Source organism: Gossypium hirsutum, chromosome D05 (genome assembly GCF_007990345.1).
Source record: "Gossypium hirsutum isolate 1008001.06 chromosome D05, Gossypium_hirsutum_v2.1, whole genome shotgun sequence".
NCBI lineage: Eukaryota > Viridiplantae > Streptophyta > Magnoliopsida > Malvales > Malvaceae > Gossypium > Gossypium hirsutum.
Window position 1 is genome coordinate 4,103,005 of NC_053441.1, and position 21,359 is coordinate 4,124,363.

At 32.5% G+C, this 21,359-nt stretch overlaps 3 protein-coding genes across 3 annotated transcripts; 1 reads left to right on the forward strand and 2 right to left on the reverse strand.

Annotated features, from left to right (window-relative positions):
• The first annotated feature begins 5,535 nt into the window (after positions 1-5,535).
• LOC121217563 (rhomboid-like protein 11, chloroplastic) lies at positions 5,536-7,667 on the forward strand. Its single transcript, XM_041093191.1, has 7 exons — positions 5,536-6,008; positions 6,223-6,347; positions 6,523-6,608; positions 6,744-6,784; positions 6,878-7,044; positions 7,178-7,240; positions 7,341-7,667. Exons 1-7 carry the CDS (start codon positions 5,798-5,800, stop codon positions 7,521-7,523), a joined length of 876 nt encoding a protein of 291 aa, XP_040949125.1. The 5' UTR covers positions 5,536-5,797; the 3' UTR covers positions 7,524-7,667.
• Positions 7,668-7,949: 282 nt separating this feature from the next.
• Positions 7,950-9,192, reverse strand: LOC107906944 (60S ribosomal protein L37-1). Its single transcript, XM_041093192.1, has 4 exons — positions 8,971-9,192; positions 8,740-8,875; positions 8,260-8,361; positions 7,950-8,156 (listed from the first exon to the last, which is right to left on the reverse strand). Exons 1-4 carry the CDS (start codon positions 8,971-8,973, stop codon positions 8,110-8,112), a joined length of 288 nt encoding a protein of 95 aa, XP_040949126.1. The 5' UTR covers positions 8,974-9,192; the 3' UTR covers positions 7,950-8,109.
• Positions 9,193-17,074: 7,882 nt separating this feature from the next.
• Positions 17,075-20,340, reverse strand: LOC107906942 (indole-3-pyruvate monooxygenase YUCCA6). Its single transcript, XM_016834100.2, has 4 exons — positions 19,337-20,340; positions 18,383-18,631; positions 18,060-18,182; positions 17,075-17,965 (listed from the first exon to the last, which is right to left on the reverse strand). The coding sequence occupies exons 1-4, from the start codon at positions 20,030-20,032 to the stop codon at positions 17,729-17,731; spliced, it is 1,305 nt and encodes a 434-aa protein (XP_016689589.1). The 5' UTR covers positions 20,033-20,340; the 3' UTR covers positions 17,075-17,728.
• Positions 20,341-21,359: the final 1,019 nt, after the last annotated feature.

Below are 21,359 nucleotides of genomic sequence, written 5' to 3' on the forward strand. Positions count from 1 at the left end.
TTTTGATATTAATTTTCGATATTCTGATAAGGCTTAATTATCAGGTTCATTATTATTACTAGATCATGAGGTACTGTAATTGATATGATAAAAATATAAAAATTTATTTATTGTTTTATAAAATATTAAAAATTTATCGATAATCTCACAACTGAATTAAGATTAATTATAATTTTAAGTAATATATTTGATATTAATCAAGAGGAGTATATATTTAAGAATGTTTGATTTTAATAAATATATAATAATATAATCAATAAATTCTATCTAAATTTAATATTTTATACATCAGTTGCATGTGTCCTCATCGCATTCACAAATCTCTGATTTTTTTTTTACTCCAAGAAAATTCAATTTATTGATTTCAATTAAAAAATATATATATTTATACAGCAATAAGTTAGATAAATCCAAGTCTTGAAATCCATATCAAGGGGAGACGACGACGTCAATAAATTTTAACCTTATTAGTACGATTTACATAAATATGTAATCGGGCAGCTGATCTCAGTCTGACTTGTAATTTGTAACTACATATTAGTCCTTACCTAATTGATAATAAAAAACATATAAATTGGCTATTATAGTTGTACCAGTGTTTTCAGTTAATATATTAGGAACGGACATTTCTGTATCTGATTTGTGAATATGAACAAAGGCTTCGCAAGTTGGATATAAATAATGCAGCATGCCATGGGCATGGGAGATTCAATCAGCATCTTAATTATGACATTAATGAATATTCTATCTATAAAAAATATTATTTATTTCTTCAAATTCAATAATTATAAAAATTAACACGCCAAGTGCAATTCCTTTTAAATCTTTGTAAAATCAGAAATATGAACCTTAAAATTCAAAACAGACTCTAGCAGAAATTTTACAATAACAGTAATAATTAGGTACCAGTGGTTGAACAACTTGACATTAATATCAGTTTTTAATACCCAGAAATAAAATAAGAGTGACGTTTGAGACTGGATTAAATAGGATGACTGACGACAGTGGCAGATTATTGCAGTTTATAAATTAATTAACCTTTTTTAAAGAACTAATTATCTAAATACGCCAACGAAGCTCGTTGGTTAGCGAATGTCATGCATGCTACTTCACCAAACTGATATTAAATTATCATAAATTAAAAGACCTTTGGTGGAAGTCATAAGAAGGAAAATTTATAGTCAAAGTAACATATATTTGAAATAAATTATAGTCATATTTAATTATCATGTATATAAATTCAAAACAAACCTACCCACTTAGGCTTAGAAAAATGCATTATTCTTACTGCTAAACAGAAAAAGCTGGATCATTGGTCATGTTAATTAAAACCATCTTCAACATGCAAATTTATGTCATTTGAACATAGGGTGTATCAGATGCATACTCACTAAAAATATGAAACTATTAATTAGAAAAAAAGAACTATTTTTAAATAATTATAAAAATGATTAAAATAAAATAATATTGACTAAAACAGCTGAAATACATATGAAATGAAACATAGAGATGAAGAGTAAATAAGAGAATCGACCACGTGGTTAGAAGTGAGGTTAATAATTGAGATCCTATCCAAATTTAATCGAGTACTTATCGGACCCACCACTGTACGAATACTGTTGAGTGTTATCAACCACGGCTTTGCGTTTGATGCCTCCGTCTCCTTTGGACCATTGCTGTAACACACGTACTAATATTCCTCTCCTTCACCCCTATCCTTTTCTTTCTTCGATATAGTCGAGTATGCGGGAAGGTCAGCAATCGCTTTCAAAATGACCTGGGATCCATTTTTATTTGTTCCACATTTCCACTTGTGGGTTTCCCAATTTTCACTCCCACATTTTAAATTATTTGCGTTTCACACGATCAATTTAACCTTTCTCGGCACAAATGAAAGAGTCAAAAAAGATAAAAGTCAAAAATTGTAATGTTTCAACTACAAAATGGATAAGCATTCCAAGTAAAATAATTATAAGTTGGATAAAGGATAATTATTACGATGGTAATTATGTCTGTTTTTTTTTAATTTTAAAGAACTCTACTTATATAATTATAATATATAAAATTTAAAAATTATTATTATAAAAATATATTAATAATCTTTTAAAAAATTATCATATATATAAGAAATTTGAAATATTTGCTTTCTAACATTGAACATATATATTTATTGTCATAATTAGTTAGTGATTGATCAAGTATAAATAATTAATAATAAATATACATCGATTGAATTTTAATTTGATTAATATGAATATTATTGTTAGTACAAGAACACATGAATATTTTAAAATTATTCAAATGATATTAACAAAATAACATTAGTTAATTAAATTTAAATATAATTATTTATAATTATCTCAATTGACAGGCTCCAATTAAGTGACGAGTTAATCTAAAATAAATTATTGGATGAATTTCCCAACTCACCGTAATGTTTCAAGTACAAAGGGATAGTCCATTTTTGACTACCGTATCATCTGTTCACTTCAGTGTTTCTACAATATTAAACTCGTGTGCATTACTGTTCCCCTATTTAATTCAAACTTTATATAGATATGATGTGTGCAAAATTTTGAACTGATCCGCCATTTTTGAATTCTCTTTCAATGGGTTCACCACGTGAAATTTAAAGAAAAAACAATGGTTCCACGTGTCTTTAAAGAAATGTTTATAAAACAATGTTTGGTCTTATAGTGGAAGAAAGGGTTAAAGTTATAATATTGGTTTGATATTTTTAGCAGTAATTTGGTTGATTGGATCTGGACTAAATTTGCTGAAAATGTCGAAAAGGAAAGTGGATCTGGCTTTTTTTTGGGATATTTGAGAAAATATTTAGGCTAAAGTTGTACGACGAGTTTTTATCTTCTTTCTTTAAAATTAACTCATTTTCTTAAATATCCCAAAAAATAATATTTTTTTGGACATCACTAGTTGCAAAGATAGTGGCCAAGTGTTTGTGCAGTCGCAGGTAATGATGAACCAGACTTACATTAATTGAGATGATCCAAAACACTAATCAAACAGAATCAGATTATATTAACATTACATGTGGGATTTAGTGATGGGTCACGGACGTTGCCAGTTCATGTTGTATATATAATCCCTTTGCTTCAGGACAGTTAAGATGGTCCGTTATATCAAGCGGTCCAGTAATATACCTTTTGCAACTTGTTCATTATTGCCCCAGTTGGATCCAGTTCAACATTCCCTTTTCCCTTTTGGGATTTTTTATTAAAGCACATGCGAGGGCGGAGCCAGAGACAAAGGAAATAGACGGATTCTTTTTTGGCTTTACTGTGAAATTCACGAGCTAAAAGTTATAAAATTATTTGCTAATTGCTTTCAAATCCTTTAAATTTTCATAATTTGAATTCGTCCAATATTATATATATATCTCTCCCCGCATGTAATCCTCGTATTCGTATAGTTGGTATGAAAAAGAAAACTCAAACAAATACTTGATCTTTAAGAGGTTGTTTAAACGAGTACTTATTGTTTCAAAACAATCGAATAAGGGTTTAATGTTTTTGAATTTGATCAAACTAGTACCTATCTGAGTATTTGGATTGTATATATGCATGGGCGAAGCTAAATTTATTTTTACGAGGGCCGAAATTAAATTTTAAATTTTAATAGTTTATATCTATATAATTTTTAAATGATTAAATTAAACTTTTATCATTTTTAGGGGGTAAAAATCTAATTTTACTATTACTAATTTAAAATTTTAAAATTTTTAAAAGACCTAAATAAGTAATTTTCCATTTTAAGAGTCCGGATGTGTACATGAATATATTTGTGGTATTGAAAATTTCACTAATGTAACATTCATAAATAATGTAAATTTTAAATATATTAATTCCAATGTGTATTTTATATATAAAAAAACACACACATTATTTGATGAACTCTTTTACACAATATTATTAGAATCTATTCCTAAATTTTATAAGAATCTTAAAATTCAGAAATTTCTCAAATTTATCAAAGTTTTTTTTGAATCCAAAGAAAAGAAAAAAACTAAATTATTAACTTATATTGTAATCTTAGACAACCCATAACATCAATGCCTCAAAAAACCTAATGTTTTGGCTCTTCATCTTCAAGGTTAGTTAGCTTATTTGTTTTGAAATTATGAATTTAGAAAAATAGTTTTTTAAGTGTTGTGTTGTAATGGTCTCTTTGTTTGTTTATGTTGTCGGTTCAAACATAAATAAAACAAACGAAATTGCTTAAGGTGAAAAAAACGTGATTCTTTGCATCTTCAATGCCACTTGAGTACACCGCAAAATTCATGGTTGATTGAAGACAGATTTGGATGCTAAGGTTTTACAATGTGTTTAGTGGCCCTTTTACTTAAATAGCTCAAAAAAATATTATATTTATAAAAATAACTCAGGTTTAAAAATAATCTCCAAAATAACCTAAAATCAACCGTACCCACTCTTTCTTTGCACCAATAATTGTCTAATCATTGTGTCAGAATTAAAAAATTATTTTTTTGAGTTTTAGCCTGTCAATTACCGGAACCCATATATTTTTTTAAATTATATAATACTGATATACGAAAAAGAAAAAAAAATTTTTAGAGTGCTGGCCTGTCAATGGCCGGTACCAGTAAACAGTAAAAAAGAAATTTTTTTCTTTTTTTTCGTGTCAGAGTCAGATATAAAAATACGAAAAAAAATTTTAAAAATTTTTTTTGGGTGCTGGCCTGTCAATGGCCGGCACCCAGTGAACAGTAAATTTTTTTTCTTTTTTTTTCGTGTCAGAATCAGATATAAAAATACGAAAAAAAAAATTTTGGGTGCTGGCCTGTCAATGGCCGGCACCCAGTGAACAGTAAATTTTTTTCTTTTTTTTTTCGTTTCAGAATCAAATATAAAAATACGAAAAAAATAAAAAAAAAATTTAGGTGCTGGCCTGTCAATGGCCGGCACCTAAATTTTTTTTTTATTTTTTTCGTATTTTTATATCTTATTCTGACATGTAAAATTTTTTTTACTGTTCACTGGGTGCTGGCCATTGACAGGCCAGTACCCAAATTTTTTTTTTCGTATATCAGTATTATACAATATTTAAAAAAAATACATGGGTTCTGGCCATTGACAGGCCAAAACCTAAAAAAATAATTTTTTTAAGTCTGACACAATGATTAGACAATCATTGGTGCAAAAAAAGAGTGGGTACTGTTAATTTTAGGTTATTTTGGTGATTGTTTTTAAAGTTAGATTATTTTTGTAAATATAATATTTTTTGGGCTATTTGGGTAAAAGAGCCGTGTTTAGTAGATGTTAGCTTTGTGAAATTGGGGTCCTTCAAATCTAAAAGGGAGGAGTAGAAAGAAAGCGCAAATGCAATGGATTAAAATTGGTTTGACGTTTGCAATAATGTCGTGACTGTAAGTTGTGTTTTCCCTTCCCATGGCCGAATTAGAAAGGACAAGAACAAAGGTGTGGAGATTAGAGCTAAGGCTTATCAGTGGCATGGTCCCAATGAAAATTTCCCCGAGAGTAGTACTAGTACCGATGCTTGATGCCCCCACCAGGCAAGGAACTCCTCCATTAACTGACTAATTACGAAAACCGATGATCCCTATTCTCTTTGGGCCTGGTCTTGTAGGCAGATTAAAGGTTGTGTTTGCGCCTACACCAACTCTAGCAGGCAAGGTCCAGATGAAACGAAAAAAGCCCATTCGGTCTGATTCGGCTCTTAAATCTTTAAACTAACCCAGTAAAGACTTGGCTAGAGTCACTACTGCCTTCATTTCAGCGACAGTTTTATTTTCAAAGAAATGGGGCAGTTTCAGCTTCAACAACAGATCATGGCACTGAAGCCATATCCATGCACATTCATGTCTTTAGCTTCTTGTTATAAACCCCCTAAACTTTTCAGAATTCGTTTTTTCCCCGCTTTTCCCACACTCAATGAATCCATCAAGTTTCATCATCTTCATTCTCTGCCCCCCGTTCAACCCCGTTTGGTATGCAAGATGAATGGCTCAGGTTATTTTCTACTTTACTAATCCTAGTTCTACGAAAATATCTATTTGTAATTTGATTGTTGTTGTAGTTTTCTATAAGGAAAATCATTTCCGTGCTGACTTCTAAACGAACTCTGTCTGCTCGGCATTTTCCCGAGCATTTAATGTGCAACTGCTGATAAAACTTTGTGTTCCGAGAAAGGGATAATGATTTATCAACCCAATGTTCTTTTTAGATATTATTTCGGATCTAGAACTTGGAAAGCCAGGGGATAGACGAAAACCCGAGAAGCGCGTTAATGGAGTGTTTTGGATTATACTTCTGAATCTTGGAATATATGTAGCTGATCACTTGTTTAAGGTACTCATTTACTTTCTTTTTGGTTACTCTTTGTTTATTATCGATGGGTGTTTTTCCTAATAACATCAGTAATACGTAAAAGCTTTCTGCACTAATTTTTGCCTACTGAAACAAATGAAGTTTTGAATGGTTCAATTATTAATCTTCTTGACCCCCAAAGTTTCCCTTTCAATAGGTTCAGGGCATTCAGTCTCTATACTTGTACCATAATTGGCCTGCTTGGTACCAATTTATAACGTCAACGTTTTGCCATGCTAACTGGTAAGTTCTATCTATGAATGCTGTGGAAGACCAAGTGTGAAAATCCTTAAATCTTTTGATAAATGAATTGCTGTTATTTTATGCGTCTGCCTTCTCATTTAGATGTTCATTATTCTGCTTATCATCCTTATTTAGGAAGCATCTTTCGAGCAACCTTTTCTTCTTGTACATTTTTGGTAAGCATTTTGCTCATCGTTGACTTGAGAATGCTTGTAATTTTGTACCCTTTTTACTTTGGAAGTTTGATTGTATCCTTTTTTATAAAACAGGGAAACTCGTCGAAGAAGAGGAAGGAAGTTTCGCATTGTGGCTGTCCTACATTTTCACAGGTGCTGGAGCTAACATCGTCTCGTGGCTGGTTTTACCAAGAAACGCAGTCTCCGTTGGTGCTTCCGGTGCGGTTTTCGGGTTATTTGCAATCAGTGTCCTTGTAAAGGTAAGCTAAATTTATCCACAAATATAGAGAACCATACGAATGAATACTTTAAATTTTTATTGTTTCAAGGAAAAATAAGTTGTCTAAACATTGGAACAAATGGAATGACTCGACCCCTTTTGCTTGTTGTAAGATGTCCTGGGACTGGAGAAAGATCCTCGAGGTTCTCATATTGGGCCAATTTGTTATCGACAAGGTCTGAAATTTTTAATTGACTAGTTTTTATTTCTTGTTCCTGAAAGATTATATTGAATCAACAGCTTCCTAATAACGTTTGTGATGTTGGTTTGGGGCAGGTGATGGAGGCAGCCCAAGCTTCAACAGGCCTGTCTGGATTTTCCTATCCCTTGCAAAATGTCAATCACATTGCACATCTCTCTGGTGCTCTTATTGGTGTTCTTCTAGTATGGCTTCTCAGCAAAATTCCTTCTGAGCCTCTTGATAATGAAATATCAAATTCTCCTAGAAAGAGAAGTTGAGGTTCTTAAGAGTTTCTAAAAAAGTTTATCAAATTGTGAGTTAACGTATCATTATGGAATGGTGATTGAATAGTAGAGGAGATGAAATGTGGCCCAATTGCTTTATACACGTAAAAAATTTAATGGTTCAACGAATTTTGAATACCTCCCATATATGTATACTGTCATCTTCAAAGAAAAATAAAGCAAGTAGACGTTTCTAAAGCTAAGCATGACATAGGAGTAAACCCATGTTATGTTAATATCTAAATACGATATTGATAATAGACCCTTTGGGGGATAACATTTCAACCGCAGAAAATAGAAAACATGACATGTAGATGGGGCTGAACGATCCTCAGTGTTGAGCAAGTATAAGATCACCCATGGGTTGCATATCACTATTTCATACAACGCAAAGGGATAGAAGTAAATTGTTATGCATAATGAAAATAAAGTCGTGAAAGCTCATAATATAAAACAAAACTTCCCGTTTGTAGACATTTGGTGAAAAATAAGAAAGTAACACAGTTGAAAGAAACCCAAAAACCTATCGTTTCTAAATTCAGGAATCTCTCTGAACAAAACGAAAACATCACAAATTAACTTACGAAGCAGCAACTGCTCCCTTCTTCCTTGGAGTTGCTTGAGTACCTGACAGACAGACAATTCAACAACACCCCATCACTATATGCTATCTACCAAACATGTTTTCATTTTAATCAACCATGATTGAATACGAAATAATCATAAATACCTTCTCTAAAGCCAGTCTTGAACCTTCGGGGAACATGTCGGAGGTACCTCATGCGGCCAGTCCCGGTGGTCTTTCTTCTAATAGCCTTCACGCTCCAGTTATCTTAAAATCAATAACACAACACAACCCAATCCAACAAATTAATTAAACAAGAAGATATTAAAACAAAAGGCAATGTTCAGCAGACAAAATGCCTTTAAAAAAACAAACACATAAACCATATTTTCAGGATTCTATCTTTCAACCAAGCAATGACACTCAAAGATAACGGAAAATGGTCTATGATCTGTTAAACCTAAATCAAGAAAATATCTAACTTATAAGTTTCATTGGATATCATCACTTATCCTGAAAATTTTCATTTGCTAAATTTATCTAAGTTCAGCTAAGCAACTACCAAGAGAGCTACAATGACTAAAAATATACGTCAGATTTGGAAAATCTAAAGAAAAGAAAAGAAAAGAAAAATAAAGATCTTACATTTTCGGATGCGACTGGCAGGGTAGCCACAAGCACCGCAACGGCTCTTCTGTAGATGGAAGCTTCGGCGACCACATCGAACGCACAGCGTGTGAGTCTTGTTCCTTCTCTTTCCAAAGCTTCCAGTTCCTTTTCCCTATCCAAAAAAAGAAAACCTTTAAAGTCATTTTCTATTTCTTCTTAAATGGCACGAACAATAAGAACGAATTCGAATAATGATAATGATGATACCATTTTCTTTTGTTCTTCGAGCTGCAAAAACACCAGAAAAGTTTTGACCAAATCTAGGTTAAGGTATTTATATAGAGATGAAATAAATTAGGGTTTTGCTCATTTTCGACAACCAAGACGCCAGCGAGAGAGTCCAAGACAATTCTAACGGCGTTCTTTTCTGAGCCCATTTACCAATAACGTCCACTAATAAAGGTAAAGGCCTTCGGTTCGGCTTCAATGGGCTTTTGTTACATTTCTTTTATTTTTTCTGTTCGGAGGCTTATGTTCAATTTATTCATATTTTCTCGAGCATGTGAATTCTTTTAGGCAAAAAAAACCTGGAAGAGGAAAATAAAATTTATTCAAATCATGACTAAAACCAATGAAAGTTTGGGTTTTGAGTAATTAGGTTTGAGTTTTGTTATGTGTAGTTGGTGTGAACGGGTCTTCAATTTTATCATGTGCAATAATACATGTTCGGGTTTTAGTTTAAATCATTTTTTATTATTCATCTATTTGTGTATTGTAATGATTTAATTATACTTTTCAGTTATGCATATTAAAATTTTATTTATGTATTAAACTATTTTTTTCAAAATTTTCTCTATCACTTATATCATACAGTGGATTATTTGAATACTCGTACGTTCCTTAAGATTTTGTCGCTCTCAAGTGGGCCGGCTTTCATATATTTGAACTTGGAACATAACACATATTTAAGTACTCTATAGAATAGATACATAAGAGTGTACAAAAAAAACAATTCCAAATTATACTATCAAAATATGACCAAGTGACTGGATGAGCCATAAGATATATTATAAGTATGTATTTTTTCAATAATTTTACTTGGAGAAGTCTAAAACTTATGCTAACAGTCTTCTTCACGATATTAAGCAAAATACAAATATAACACAGGAAATAATTTAAATATAATACAAAACGTGATACAAATATACAAACCTTCAAATATATAAATATATATATGAGATATCATTGAGATTTGGTCTTCTGAAATATTGTACATATTTGGTGCTACAAATCCTTGCTGGGCTGCTACGTCATAAAAAGAAAGTTGAAAGCTCCCTCGCTTTGGGGGTTATATATTAACTACCAAGTGTGTGTTTTGAATATCCATGTTCATATCCTTCTGCATTATTACTATTTATCATTATTATTTTTTGGAAAAGTTAATGCTTTTCAAAGTTGGATTTAAAGAATGCATTGCATCAACTTTTTAGTAATCTTCACAAGAAAACAAAAGGGTTAGTCCTTGTCCAGAATAGAAATGCAAATGGACTAGCCTTGGTGTTCCCATGATTACTTTGAATTTGACAACCCTATCACAATGGAAGTCAGAGATGAAGCAATAATATGTACTGGTCCATGTTTATTTTTAATGGAAAGTCCAATTTAATAAAGCTTAAAAAGGATTCATGTACTCAATTTATCCGTTGATACAAATTTCAGCATATACAAAAGTGTACTTTGGAAATTCCCACTCGATCCTGCAAGGTACAAAGAACCGTGCAAAAGGCCTAATGTTATATATGAATTCGTGAGCATGCTTGAATAATGAGAAAGTAATATGCAAAAAGGGCAAAGTTAAAGAAGATAATAGAGCAACCTAAGCTGGGGAAGAATCATAGCTAGCAATATCCAAGACAAGAGCAAAGTGGAGAGGGGGAGAAAGTGGACAAGTGGGTTTTGAAGCTTAGCTTTCACCAAGCACATAGAAATATAAAAACAATACGCCTCTCGTAATTTCTCCCAATAATTACTTGTCACTTACATGGAGAAAGAAACTCCTTGGAGACTGACATAAAGCTACCTATACATTAACAACACATCACCCCTCCATCTGTATATGTGAACGACAGATGGAGGGTGTGTTGGAAAAAGCTAGCTTAAGGGTTGAGATTCAGCAAAGGAAGCTTTTTCTTTTCCCCTGCTGGCTGAGTTTTGAATTTTGAATGTTGATGATGAAAGGGGAAAAGAAAAAGTACATGAAGATGGACCCTGTGAGTAAATTAACACCTTCACGGAGCATGTGAGGATTAGAAAGGTGGTGGTGGTATGTATGGTGTAAAGCTTGAGAGAGTGGCGGTCCCTCCCAATATGGAGAAAAAGAGTGGAACAATTCTCTGCATGAACTGGATATCTCTCCACTCCACTCTCTCCCTTAGTGCAACATTTCTTCTTCTTCCTATTATTGTTATGATGATATTCAAAGTCTGTCAATTTCATCTCTATGCATGCGCTTGCTTGCTCGTCTTGCCCTTTTCTTCCATCCAATTTCCCTCATGCATATCCATCTTTCCTTGTTTTTTTCTTTCAATATTTCTTTTAGTAACATTTAATTTATTCCTAATGGAGTTGAATTTAAGGCGGTGAATATTTCATATTTTTAAACATTATATATATACATGACAAGTATACTTAAATTTATACTATAACCAATGGAGGAGACTGTTAATGAAGAATTTGGAGGTCCGTCAAAAGTTAAAATCAATTAAATCTGATTCAGTAGGCAAATCTAATGGAGACAATGAATAAGTTGGCGGCATATGCAGCTAAAATAGCATTCAATTCCCCTTTATTTTTTAATAAAGAATAATTAAATTGGAGCCATCAGCAAGCCAGCACTATCAACATTTCTTATATAGTTGATAATCCCGATTTTATATCACCATCATTCTAAAAATAAATCAATAAAATATTACTTATTTATATTTAGTATATTCTCTAACTTAATTTAATTTCAATTAAACTACCTAAAATAATTATTTTTTTAAATTACAAGCAAACATCTTTTCTTTTTTTTACAAATTTTAATCATTTTATTTTTTTTTCCATAAGTTTATATTTTTTATTTTTGTGCAATTTTTTCCATGTCATTGATACATAATTTCGGTAACTTTCTACCCGAACCTCAAATTTTGAACTCAAACCCCTGAAGCTTAAATCTTGAACTCCAAAAATTGAGGTTCAAGTTTGGATTTGGGGTTCAAGGGTTTGGAGTTCGGGATTCTAGATTCAGGATTCAAGGTTTTGGGTTTGGAGTTGAAGAAAAAAATAATTACCAAAATTATGTGTCAATGAGATAAAAAAAATTGTTGAAATGACATTAAATAATTGGAAATGAACCATGAATAATATGGTGGGAATGTTCCATAAAATAATTCTTCTATGTCTTTAAAATTTGAAGATGTGCCAAAATTTTATTGGCACCTACAAACCTTAGTTTTTAGGGTTATTCATTTAATTTTTGTATGTAATTGTAAATTATATATATATGTTGCGATAAGTGGAAGAAAATAAAAAGAATAAAGTTTAAATCCTGATTTTTGTTTTATAAAATGTCTAAAGAAGCCTTCTTAAGCTGTTGGCTATAGTTATAATCTTAAAATTATATATTTGTCTGTTTGTTGGAAAAGAAAACATATATTATTGGTAGATGATTAATGATTTTGGCAGTTTCCTTTTTTCTTTTTTTGGTTTAGAAGTGTATCCAGTTTCGTGACAGTGGATAACATTCAAAGGAAATATTAATGATGAAATTCATGGATTCCAATCACGAGTTGTATTGTTGTTAGATGAATAAGCATTTCGTTGACTGATTACTTCCCAGCTGGCTTCATGTTGCTAGCAGTCAATTTTTAGGTCTTTGGAAATTAACTATCCATCATAATAAACCTCTTAAAAGAAATAAAGGAAAATTTGCATTCATCAATTTTAATGGACCATGCGAAACTCAGACTATGAATGAAAGAAAACAGTCATTCAATTATTTTGAGATTTTCTTTTATCTATTTTTTAGTTTTACTTTTGCGGGTGATTTTAGGGTTAATTTTGTCGTCGTCCTTTCTAGTTTGGTGGATATACGCGGTTCTTTTTCTGATTTATGCCCGCCGCTTTGGACCACGAGGCTGATTTTCTCATTGTATTAAGTGCTTGCAATTACTCCGAATATGTTGTGCTTGAGTTGTGACCAACATGTCATAATGTTCTGTTGATGCCGAGACTGAAGCCTTTGTTGTGTTAATGGAGCTTATCCTTCATCGCCTACAACGGGTGTCTCTTATTCTTCCCCCAATTGTATGGTCTCATTCGTTGAATGAATTAATGAATCTCCCTTTAAAAAAAATATTTTGAGATTTTCTTTAAGTTGTACTCTACCCTATTTAATTTAAAATCAAATTATGAAATTATTTAAAGATAATAAATTTTATTAAATTTGAAAGTATGATTTTTTTTTTAAGTCTCGTTAATTCATGACGCAATTTCAATTAAGCCAATTGAGTTTTTTTATTTTGGATTATTAATTGATATCTAAGAAATATATATATATCTAAATTTAAAGAATTAGTCAACATATTCAGGATTCGAATCTAACTTTTTTTTATTTTTATTTTTTTTAAGTTTGAGCATTTTTAAATATTGTATTTAAAAGTCGAATGATTTAAAATTTAATAATCTATCTTAAAAGTTGGTATAAATTAAATTAAAAATAAATATCAATATTATCAAAATTTAAAAACGAATAATTATTGAAATTAACTTTTTTGGAAAAGAAAGGGAAACATTTTTAATTAGTTTGGTGGGATTGTGATTGATATAATATACACTTGACCATTATAGTGAAAACAAAAACAAATGTAATGATTAAAATGTGATATTCTCGAAATTCAAGTTTTCCTTTTGTCGAAGAACAACGCCAGCTAAGAGATGTTTATTAGGTCATTGTCAAGCTTCGGAAACAGCCATTAAATTGGATTTATAGTATAGTAGTGAGATAATTATTAATGTATTTATTATCATCATTGACGCCTACTTTGCAAGACAAGAATCCCAATCAAAGAAATTGTAGATTTGGTTACGCTTAAACAAAATCCATTTCATTCATGTATATTGTTGGTGCCACAGTTAATGAAGAGTGGACCATTTTGATGTAGCGATGTAGCAAAATTACAATAATTTATTTATCATTTTTATAACCAATCATGCTTCACTTATAATAAAGCCACAAACTTTGATTAGAATTCGATAAGGTAGAGTCTCATTTCAAATATATAGTTTTTCGGTTACATATTATTTAAAGATAAATACGTATAACATGGCGAATCTAGATGAAGTAGTTTCGACTGAATACTACTTGAAAATTTATTTGATGATTTAAATTGGGATAAATTGGAGATAATTGATGATGTGATTGATGCTCCTGAAAGATCAATTTTACGCGATAATTTTAAGATAATTCAAAGATAATATATATGATAATTGTGTGAATAATTATTAACTAAACCTTGTATTATCTCGTTTTGATCAGATAAGATTGTGGTGTTTTGTGAATAGAAAGATTTTCCTGGGATTAAACAACGATGTGCACAATTTGATTTATTTGTGAGGAATGCTTTTATGCTCTTTTATTTTACTTCTGAGAAAATTTCTTTCATGGGAATGATTGTTTTCGTTGGTGAGAGTTCATACTAAGTGTATTTAGGTGAGTGTAATTATTCGAGGGTCAGGATAGATTGAGCTTAAATAATTGCTTCTACAATGAGATTAAGTGGTTGGAATTTCTTCTCTATCAAGACGTCGCAGATGTAGATTAAGTTCAAACAGCATAAATAACTTCATACGTGTAATATTTTATTCTTTTTGTGTTTACTTATCGGTATAACATTTGGTATATCACTCAGTGTATCCACATCTCTTGACACACCTTAGTATCAATTTCACATTTTCATATATATGTACATATATAATGATTTCTTAAACATGCCTTGACCATAATCTTCTAATTTGATGGAAATGGTGAAGGGGAAGTGGGGATGAAATTGCAATGAATAGAAATTTCTTTAGTAAATATGTAAAATGAGCTTTAATTAAGGTCAAGCACAATATAAGATCGAAAAATATTTTAGTTAAATGTGTTAGATTATGTGATGTAATCACAAAATTTTGCATTAGGTGATGTAAAGTTAATGATTTACAAATTAAAGAAATTTATTTATAGTATTAAGTAGACTTTTTGTCAATGATATTACAAATTTCACCAAGTAATTATCTCGTTTTTTTTTTTAATTTGGTTGAAGATTATATATACAATAAGCAAGAGTAAGCATTTTTTTTTTGTTTTGTTTTATATACTGACGACATAATCCTTGTCAATAATATTATAAGCTTGTTCCATGAAACCAAGAACCTTCAAGTAAGAAATTTTGAAATGTTATACAACTTTTTTATTAGGGTTAGATATATTACTGTCGCTCTCCAGGAACCCTTAAATTATTGTAAAGGGATTATATAAAAAAATGTATGTAAGAAATTTGACACGTAGGATTGTTAACCATGTGACACCCATGTTTTTAGTAATTAATTTTAGTGACTATGTGACATATATTTTTTATTTGTATATATTATTTCTAGAAAAGAGAAAATTTCGTTCTTTTAATTATGTATATTGTAATCTGAAAGATCAAAACTAATATCAAAATCAAAAGGAGTTGAAGTCGAGGATTGATATGTGTGATGCATGATTTGCTTACTGTTTGTGTAGTGGGAAGAGAAGTAGCAACAAAGGCCCAAACAGGCCGACCATATGGGATCCATCGTATGAGCCGTACACACCTCCCATCATCCCATCTCCATTCATTGCTTTAAATAAAGCTTGCACCAAAGGAGAGGAATGAAATAAAATAAAATGAGATTGAGATTTTTATTAAGGAATTTAGAATTTGAGAATTGGATAAAATTGAACTTTTTATTATTATTATAAGTTTATTGTATGAATCCATTAAGTTAGATGATAATGGGAAGCATGCGGTGAATGTTGCGGGCTTATATGAATCATATATTATTTACTAGATGCATGCATGCATGTATGCATAACAAGAAGACATTCTACATTCCGACGTAGGAGAAAAGTGGCCCACATCTGATTCGATGGCGAGATGAAAACCATGTGCAAAAGTGTTTGATGCTAGCTTCTAAAGATTCTGGTTCATCAGTACACAAATAATGCCCCTTAATTAAAGTGTTTTCTGAATAAAAATAATAATTTTCAAAATATTTATCTTCGGCTTAAGGATCTGGTTTGACTTGACATTATATTTGTAAGTAGACATGCTTTAATTTTCGAATTTATTAAATTACATAATAATAAACTCTCTCGTATTAAAAAATTACATAATAATAATTTTTTGGTTGCATCTATTTGTAATGTTTTATAAATAAATAAAATAATCAGGTTGTCTTATCGATAAGAATAAAAGACAAACATAATTTAAAAAAAATCTGATTGATCCTTTGATCATGGTTTCTGCTTTTTGGCACAATTAAAATAGAGGAAGACATGCATATAGCAAGAAATTTTATAATTTTTTGAAGGAAAATGTTTTTTTTTTTATTGTTGAGTGGTGAAGAAAAATGGAAATTAAGATGGCAAAGGCAAGTGAAAGTAGTTGGAAATTGGAAATATAGGATAAATGGTCCATGCAATGCAAAGCAATATGTTACCAACAAATATATGTAACACATGTTAATTAGGCTCCCAGCCTTGAATAGAAATTGAAAACGACCAATTATTCCGCGGTTCCTTCTCTTTTTATCTCCTGCAAAAGCTGCTTTTCTTTCACCTAATCTTTTTGTCCGTTTATAATTTTTTAAGCTATAATTGGGGGAAGGATCCGTTTAATTGTTCTTTTATATATATATAGTTGAATTTCTTTTCTTTATGACAGGCTATCTATCAAATCCAACTGAATTGTCAAACCAGCTCAACTTTTGCAGATGACACACAATGGGTTACATACAGTTATAGCCAGGTCGACCCTTTTTCCTTTGTTTAAAAATGAATTGATTGGTCCCTTCATTTTCCTAAAGTGACACGTAAGTTCCCTTCATTTTTGTTGAAGCATGTTTGCTCTACTTGCAGCAAAAATGGGACTTTCTTTTAATAAATGTAATCTCCATGTACATGTAATTTGTTGCTCATTTTTAAATGCACATGATGAGGTGGTCGAAAACATTCTATTTGGAAGGAAATCATTTTGACAGCGATATTGCCGGTGTTTGATATGAAGCCAAGCACATCAACAGCAAAAAGCCAAACAAATAATAAATGCTTTAAAGGAAGCTGCATCTGATTGTTACTATCGATTATGGTAATAAATCACAATCTCCAAAGCCTTATGGAAAGTACAGGTCAAAAAACACAATCATATGCTATGCAAAACACTTACCAGATAGAATCCATAGCTCCAGTTTTTTCCTTTTTATCTCTTTATAAATATATATATTCAATCAAATACTCAAATTTCAGCTTCATCTGAATCTCTTTGTGTCTCACCCTAAAAACGAAAAAGTATGATGCCTAATTAGGGAAAAATGGTAATGTACAAGATGTACAAATATAATCTCAGGTCCCTCACACAATCCAATTACAAAAAACCGACCCGTGTTCTTAAACACTTTGAAATTCAACTTTCCTTCATATACGTCCCCAAGGCTTGCAATGGCAGCTGGCTTTGGTGTCATCTAGAAAAAGGAGACAAGGGTTCACTGAGACAACTCTCTTCCTTAATTTTGCTCATGTGCCTTTGGCTTTGGCTATGAATCAATCAATATCCACTGCTGCATGTTCACGTGCAGACGCAGTATATTATGTAGTATATCTTCCATCTTCAACCAAAAAAACTCTCGCTCTCTGACGATTTTAATTCAAAAACCCAAGAAAAATAAAGCTAAGGGAAAAATGAATCAACCACGGAGATTATGATGATGAATCTGAGGAAGGTTGCTGCAAAAGTGAACGAGTGAAGGCCATACGGTGTTTTGCTTCATGTTTCCAACACCGTTCAATGTCTTCTGCAATCCTCCTAGCATCCATTGATGTACCAAGTAACCCACGTTTTGTGAACCCCACGGCGTATAGCCCACTTTCACCTTTCCACCCATTAGGGAATGGCCTTCGAGGGTACCCATCTTTCTCTGAGAACATCTCTCTTTCCTGTCAATATTTTCAATTTCCTCTTTTCTTTTAGCCTTTTTTTTGTTGGTAAAGGAAATAAAGATAAAAGGGCAAGTATATATATATAATATACCTTTAGCCAAGAGGGTACATTGCTTTTATAACCAGTTGCTAAGATGATTGCATCAAAGTTCTCAGTTTTGCCATTAACAAACTCCACGGCATGTCGTTTTAGGCGCTTAATGCTTGGACATACCTATAGTATAACAACATCTATAAGTTAAAGAATTTCGAAATTTAACAAAAAAATGGTATGGGAATTATTGGGAAACTATGTTTGTGGCAAAAAAGAAAAGCATGTGGGTACGATTGTGGAAACACAGTTCGTTAGTTGTCAACAATGAACGAAAAAAAAGGGCAGGTGTTATGTGATTTCAATGAGAAAAGGCAAAGTACCTTAATGTCTCCACTTTTGATATTGGCAAGCGTGCCAACATCTAAGACGGGGGTCTTTCCAGACAGATTCTTGAGTTCCAAGGGACCCAATCGTGGCCGGTCCAATCCGATGCGAGCGGTGTCACCCAACATCAACCACGTTACAATCAGCAATAAGCGATCGACGAACCGAATGGGTAGCCACTTGAGCAACCACATGGACAACCCGAAAGTTGATCGCCCCAGCATCTCTCGTGGAAGGACGTGCACCTTCAGTTCCATAAAACAAAAAAGCCAGGTTTTTGAGTGGACTCGAAACTAAAAAAGCAAAAACATGAGTTGATATAGAATGGGTTAGTTGCCTCCAGGCCATTCCTCCATAACTTTGGAGTTAGTTTTCTTTAGTCTTTTCCAGGGGGAAAAAAACTTAATCATAGGGACAAAAAAGAAAAAAAGGTGTAGATTCATTATGATTACGACAACACAAGATCTTAACGATGATGAGCATGCTTGAGAATCCCAAGAAAGTGAGAGATCAAAGATTTTATCTTCTCTTTAAATTTTGATTTATATAATTATGTTCAATATTTTTTTCCCTATCTATCCCAATTAAGATCTCTTTTTTGGACCCAAAAGAGATCTCTTTGTTCACCTGAAATTATTACTTAGTAACAGATTGGTTTGAAGCGACACAAATTATGGCAGTTGTGCCATTTGTGGTGAAACATAAGCAAAAAGATTGAAAAAACTTGTTCAATTAAAAACCATCTTTTATTCCTCACAAAACAAAGAGGGGGGTTCAGAAACCCTTTTTTTTTTTGGTAGTGAACTTTACCATTAAAACAATGAAAAAGATAAAAGAAAAACCCTTTAGTGGATGTGATTTTGGGTTAAATATGTTTAGTGGGAAACAGAAGAAATTTTATATCGAAGAAAAGAGAGAGAGAGAGAGAGAGATGGTGAAGAAGTACTTACTGTATCTCTGACCACAAGTGAAGGCTTAGCATTATGATTGCAAAGATCCAAACACACCTCCATTCCTGAATTCCCACACCCCACCACTAAAACCCTTTTTCCTCTGAACTCTTCTCCACTTTTATACAAACTTGTATGCCTTATGTCCCCACCAAACTCTCCCATTCCTTCCATCTCCGGCATCACAGCCTCCGCATTCTCTCCCGTCGCCACCACCAACCACCGGCACACGTATTCCGTCCCTTTCCCATTTACTCCAACGCTTTTCACCCGCCAAAACCCCAGCGTCGCGTCGTACTCGGCTTGGGAAACCGTCTCATTGAACCGTGGTTTAATGTCGAACTCCCTTGCGTATGCTTCCAAGTAGTCCACGAATTGTTGCTTAATAGGGTAAGTAGGGAAATCAGTAGGGAACCCCATCAGAGGAAGTTCGCAGAACTGTTTAGGCAAGTGAAGGCGTAGACGATCGTAGGTCTTGAGTTGCCACAAAGATGCTATGCAGTTGGATCTCTCTAGGACTACACTTGGCACCCCTTTCTCTTTTAAGCAAGCTGCTGTGGCTAGACCCGAAGGCCCTGCACCAACGATAAGTGGCCCTGGAACACATATGCAACGCCACGACGCCGACGTATTCATCTTCTCTATGAATATGGGATCGTGAGCTTGTTTTCCTTGTATTTCTCTCAAGCAATCCATGAACAGACCGCAATTTGAGACTAATTTTTTTTTTATACCACCACTACATATATATATCCTTTTTGTTAGCTATACGAAGCTAGCTACTACGCAACTAAATAGCTACCGCTAGCTAAAGTACGTTCAGGTTGAGGTTTTGATGAGTTTCCAAAGGGAAGGAAAAGGAAAATGAAACTAAAAAGGGCAAGAAATTGCTGTACTTCGAGGCTTAAGATGGAGGGAGAGACAGATGGTGATGTACTGATATAATATATATATATAACTCTCTTCTATGTATATATTTCTTTGGAGAATGTTCTGTAAAGGATTCAACTCATATTCATATATGAGGTAAATTAAGTTTAAGAAGCAACTAAAAAAAAGAGGAAAATTTAAAGTGGGGACAGTGTTTTTTTTTTCCACAAAATAGACAGACAGACAGTATTGAAGTTTAGAGATGCTGGTAGGATAGAGTGTGTTCCGTGTATATAAATGGTAAAAAAAATGGAATTAACTTTTTTTTTTACAAAAAAACCCCTAAACTAATAATCCCAAAAATAGGATTATATGTTAAAATTATGATTAATGTAGAAAAGATGCTGGTAGGATTCTCACAGGATATTGAGTTTTGATTATGGTTGGCAATCATAGGACCAAGTTGGGGCGTGGTGGGTTGTGAATAATAGCCAAGATGCCTCCACATCCAATGGTGTTGAAATTGGAGTATTACTATTGGGATATTTTTTGGATTCTAGGGGCCGATTCTGTAATCATGGGATTTTAGATTCAAGTGTTTTAGAACAACAAAAAAGCAGGATGGCATGTGCATTTGGTTCAGTTTTATGCATATGAGTTGCCTCCCATCAATGTTTGCAGCTTCAGTTTGACACAGACTAGTTTATGTTTCAATGTTGCGAACTTGATTTGGAATTTGAATTCAATACAGCAAAAATATATATAATGTGAAGTGGGATTCGGCTTGTCATACGGCAATGGTGGTGATGATTAGAGTGAGAATGGCATGGCGGTTAGGGTGGGGATGGATCAGTGGCCATTGTCACATTGGTGCATGGCGGTCCCAACATTTAATATTTGAAGTAATTTCGTGTTTGCAGGGAAGGCCCTACCAATGCCATTGCCATTGCCCATGGCTTCCTGCTTATCTTATGATTTTTCTTTTGCCCACAGCAACTTCAACAAACTGGATACTTAAAATATCATCACATCCCAATAAGGGATTGTTGCCTTTCATTTAATTCCATATCATATATATTTGATCAAGCTGAAAGTTAGTCCTTGATATTTTATATTTTTATTCGAAGTAACCGGTTTGATTTTACAGTTTTCG